General features: G+C 55.9%; 1 protein-coding gene across 1 annotated transcript; it reads right to left on the bottom strand.

Annotated features, from left to right (window-relative positions):
- Positions 1-6: 6 nt before the first annotated feature.
- On the bottom strand, positions 7-4,580 carry LOC113206453 (AT-rich interactive domain-containing protein 1A-like). Its single transcript, XM_052277033.1, has 4 exons — positions 4,347-4,580; positions 3,735-3,801; positions 3,369-3,532; positions 7-3,296 (listed from the first exon to the last, which is right to left on the bottom strand). The coding sequence occupies exons 1-4, from the start codon at positions 4,569-4,571 to the stop codon at positions 801-803; spliced, it is 2,952 nt and encodes a 983-aa protein (XP_052132993.1). The 5' UTR covers positions 4,572-4,580; the 3' UTR covers positions 7-800.
- Positions 4,581-5,084: the final 504 nt, after the last annotated feature.

Here is a 5,084-nt window from a genome sequence, read left to right on the forward strand (position 1 = left end):
ATATAACTTGTTTAATTTATTTAAGATGAACACCCCAATTTAATTAACTCCTTTTAATTAACACACGTACCCTCCGTCCAGACCCTTCAGACTTAATGGCGCAACTCTGCCTCTGACTCTTAGAGGGGCGTTTTCGAATAAAGGTCGACAGAGTCCCTCAAAAGGGAGCAAACCTTAACGGTATATTTGGGCCTACGCCCGCCTGAGAATCAGACACATCCACACACGAACATTGCTAGGAGTGTGGGTAAAAAGGAACACTTTTGAAAATGTGATACGTTCCCTCGATTGATTAACAGGAAAATCTAACCAGACAGTCATTTATCTACATTTTACTCAGACTAGCACCAAAACTTATACACATATTTGTTAGGGTTCATTCACGGAGAAAATTAATCCATACATTAATTACATAGGCCGGAGATCGAGGCCTGATTCTGACTAAATGGTCCACAACAATGCGCCCGCTTACCAGCCATAACCGTCCAGGTGACCTCAGTAACAAACTTTAAGGCGGTTCATGCAACAACTGCAACTACGCCGATATTACGTAGTAATCTGTCAACACAACATGCGCGGCACGGCATTCCTATATACACCATATCCTCCACTCTTACCCCCCTTTTATATATATATCTCTCTCACTCACACGCACACACAACACTAACAAACACGCATAGCGCGTATTAAAGAGGCCCCGTATGGTCCTTTGGTAATAATAAATAACACATTAACTAGGAACAGATTGACTAGAATTGTATTATAATTTACACGTAATTACAGTAATGACGGCCTGTCAGTCAATACCCAGGCACATCTTCCCTCGTCGAGCCGATGGGCCACGAGTTAGGGTAGCCATTGTACCGGTTGTAGTCGTACCGCTGGTACTGCTGGTAGGCGGGGCCAGGAGCGTTGCCGTAACGCTGGTAGCCCCACCCCCACTGCTGCTGTTGTTGCTGCAGGTACTGATAGTCATTGTGGTAGTTGTTTTGCTGGTAGCCCTGCCACTGGTAGCCCTGTTGCGCCGCGTACCACTGTTCCTGCTGCCCATAATGCTGAGGGAACTGCCCCTGCTGCTGCGGCTGTTGCTGCCTCGCCTGCTGCTGAGCGTACTGCTGAGCGTTGGCCTGAGCGGCGCTTGGCTGACCACCTCTGTACGAGGGCTGAGCAAACGATTGCTGGCTGCCCATGCCTTGCTCAGCACTCTCCTGCGACTGTTGCTGGGAAAACGGAGACGAGTTGTGCATGGGTTGGGGCTGCTGAGGAGCCTGCTGAGTGAAGGAGGGAGTGGGTATCTGTTGCTGAGAGGACTGGGGGAAGGGAGAGTTCGACATCGGTTGCTGCGAGGACGAGAGTTGTTGGGAGAATGCATTTGATAAGGGCTGCCGAGAGTCCTGCTGAGACGCCTGCTGAGCGAACGAGACAGAGTTGGGGAGGGTTTGCTGAGGGGACTGTTGCACTGGTTGCTGGCCAAAGGGCGAGGAATCAGCCGAGGTTCGCTGAGGAGAGTCTTGGGAGGAGGGCTGCTGTGCGAACGAAAGCGGTTGATGGGGCGACTGTGCAGAGGGGGATTGAGAGAAGAGGGACGGGCTGAGTGAGGGCTGTCGACACGCTTGCTGGTTGAAGGGGGCTGCTTTCGGGGACTGTCGCTCCTGCTGGCTGAAGACGGTCGACATAGAGAGCGGTTGCTGAGGAGAAGGCTGCTGCTTCGGCGAGCCGGACTGAGGCTGCTGATGCATGCCCTGGCCCGGAGCCTGAGCCGAACCAAAGGACCCGAAGAGCGAGGGGGACTCCAACGGCGAATGCAGCGCCGGCTGCTTGGGCGACTGTTGCGTTGCACTCTGCGGGTGCGGGCTGAAGGCTCTCTTGGGGGGCTTGTCCTGGTCGGCGTCGGCAGCCTCCACGGTCTCCTGCTTGATGACCGTTTTCTCTGCGTGCTGCGCATCGCACTCTGGAGGCGTCTCTTCGGGGGAGGTGCCGACACCGAGGATGTCACCTTTGGTGTCCGGGGTTCCTTCGCCACACGGTTCAGGAGGCATGCGATCGGGCTTGCTCCCAGGGACGCTCTCGGCGGCCGATGTAGGCATGTCACTCGGCACTCCGTTGGGCAACCCGGGGGACGGCCTCTCTGACAGGGCACCAGAAAAACCGTTCGGTATGCCAGTCGTCACATCGCTCGAGCGGTCCGGGGATGTCTTTTCAGTCGACACCCCTGAAGGAATCCGATGAGCCGACATGCTGTTGGGCATACCGTTCGGTAGTCCTGGTGACATTTCACTGGGCATGCCCCCGAGCATTCCGTTTGACATCCCTGGAGACATGTGACTTGACATACCGCCAGGCATACCATGCGACATTCCTGGGGACATTCGGTTAACTATGCTTCCAGAAATATTACTCGGCATCCCCGGAGACATTCGGCTAGATATGCTTCCGGGTACGCCATTCGGCATGCCCGGAGACATACGGTTAGCCACATTGCCAGGCATGCCATTCGACATAACTGGAGACATTCTATTTGAAATACTACTCGGCATACCGTTCGACACCCCTGGCGACATCCGGTTAGACATACCCAGCATACTGGGGGACATCCCCGGGGACATCCGACTGGCCATGCCGTTGGGAATACCGTTGTGCATGCCGTTGGACATTCCCGGTGACATCCTGCTTGGCAAGCCGCTTGGCAGCCCGGGGGAGTAGCCAGCTCGCATGCCGTTGGGCATGCCCGGGGACATCCCGGGCGGACCCATTCCAGGGGACATCCTGCTCGGCATGCCATACGGCACGCCCCTCATCCCCGACCCCATCCCCGGCATCTCGCCACTCAGTCCCGGCGACATCCTGGCGCCGTGAAGTCCACCGTGCAAGCCGTTCCCCATGCCGTTCATATGGCCCATGAGCGCGTTCTCGTCGTCGCTCATGGCGCCGTTGCCGAGGCCGAGCCCCGACGGAGAGTTGCGTCGCTGCCGTCGGACGGGGGCCCGGCGGCGGGCGGCCCCCGCGGTTCCCGCGCCGCGACCGCGGCCCCGCCCGCGGCCCCCACCGCGCCCGCGCGTGGAGACGGGCGGCGGCACGGGCGGCGGGGACGGCGGCGGGCTGGCGCAGCTCACCTGCACCTGCAGCTCCAGGTCGCCGCTGCTGTAGAAGCCGTCGAAGCCGCGGCTCACGCCCGCCTCGTTGGAGCAGAACGTCTCTTGGAAGCCCGGCAGCCGTGTCGGCGCGGGCGTCCCGCCGAGGGCGCCGTCCAGCGCGCCGTCCTCCAGCCCCAGCGAGTCCGGCCGCTCCTCCGAGACCTGCGCACAGGGAGGGCGTCACACACACTGCGGCGATGAAAGAAGCGCCGCGGACCAGAGCCATGCACTCACCGTAGAGTCCTTGGAGAACAGACTGAAGGCCTGGCAGTCCTGCGACGTGGTCTCCACCTTCAGCTTGAGCTCCTCGTCGGCGTCTCCACTGCCGTTCATCAGGGACATCCGGCCGTTGGACATGCCGTTGGACATGCCATTCGGCATCCCCCCGAACGGAGACACTAAAGTACACAACGGAACAGCGTTTAACACCTGTTGACCCCGCGACGCGGACACGCTCGCCCATGCATTTGTCATATCGTCATCACGGGCCGTGCTTGTGAGGATGTCACGTTAAATATTCAAAGCTGGCAATCAAAAGAAGCGGCCCCTGATCGTGTGATTAACGAGTCACGCGAGCGCGGCTGCGCGGTGGACACTTACCGTGTGGCGAGGGGACGAGGCAATCAGCGTTTGTCCACTGGCGCATCGCCGAGGACGAGTCCGGAGCCTGCGCACACAGAGCCATCTATAGGTCATGGTGGCTTTACATCAAATACACGCCGGAGTCCAAAAGGTAAAGATCAGAAAAACCAAAAACCCAAAAACAAAACATACACCCAGAAATTAGTTCGAGTCATTTCCATTGTTTATTACAAGGAAATTTAATTAAAAATCTAGCTTCACTTTACTATAAAACGGTACTTTCCCTAATGCCAAGGAAGATTTCCTTATATTGATAAAGGTAAAAATAGCGTTAATGGTGTTTTCGGTGTTTCAAGGATACAATTTTTGGGGTGATAAGCCATTCATACACCCCTACCTCCGCCTCCTCTCCCCTACTTTCTTATTCGTCAAAAATATGAGTTGCTCTGGTTCTTGTTTAAACTTTTAACAACGGCAGGGAAAACTCGCATAGCGTTAATCGTCACCTCGTCGTCAAATTAAATGGATTCAAAGTTTACGATCCATAACGCCTGCGTAATCCGGTATAGGCAATCCGGGGGCCTCCCTGCGGAGCGGGCTGCCTATGCAGAGGACGGCAGGCGCTCTCACCTGGACGTGCACGGGGTACCAGCCCTGCAGCTCCTGCTGCTGCTGCTGCTGTTGTTGCTGCTGTTGCTGCTGCTGCTGCTGTTGCTGCTGTTGCTGGTGGTGGTGGTGCTGGTACCCAAGGTCCACGAAGGCGTCATCATAAGACTGCAGCATGCCCGCCTCTACCTGCTCGCGCACCGCCGAGTGGTTCATGCGCTGCTGCGGGTGTGGCTGCTGCTCCGCCATTCTCTGCAACGAAAGGCAAAAAACAGAACAAAATCAGAACAAAATACACCAAGCGAGACACGAAGTGTGAAGTTAAGATCGATTTCTTTCCCGGGATGTGAATGGAAAAGCACCCACCCCTGTCACACTGTACTATTAGCGCAGAAAGAATTGAACCCTTCTGCTTGGAATATGGACGCCAGAGCGGTTCAATTCTTTCTGCGCTGATAGTACACTGTCCCAATAAATTACGCATTTACGTGCGACCTCCGAGTAACTTTATATGTCAACATTTGCATGCCACGGCATGTCATCAACATATTGCGTGCAACACGTTAGTTTGTAAGCTGCGAACAATGTTGCAGCTATGTGACACAAAGTAACGGAAGCCAAGAGAAAAAATATAGACACCCGCCTCCCCGTCTCCCTCTCCATTTTCCCTGAGCCTGGACCACCAGGTCCGCATGCACACGAGATGCCTCACGCGGGAAAGGAGGAAAAAGGGGGCAGAGGGTGGGGACAGTGAGGGTGGGG

Source organism: Frankliniella occidentalis, unplaced genomic scaffold (genome assembly GCF_000697945.3).
Source record: "Frankliniella occidentalis isolate FOCC.00 unplaced genomic scaffold, Focc_3.1 Scaffold5512, whole genome shotgun sequence".
NCBI classification, from domain to species: Eukaryota; Metazoa; Arthropoda; class Insecta; order Thysanoptera; family Thripidae; genus Frankliniella; species Frankliniella occidentalis.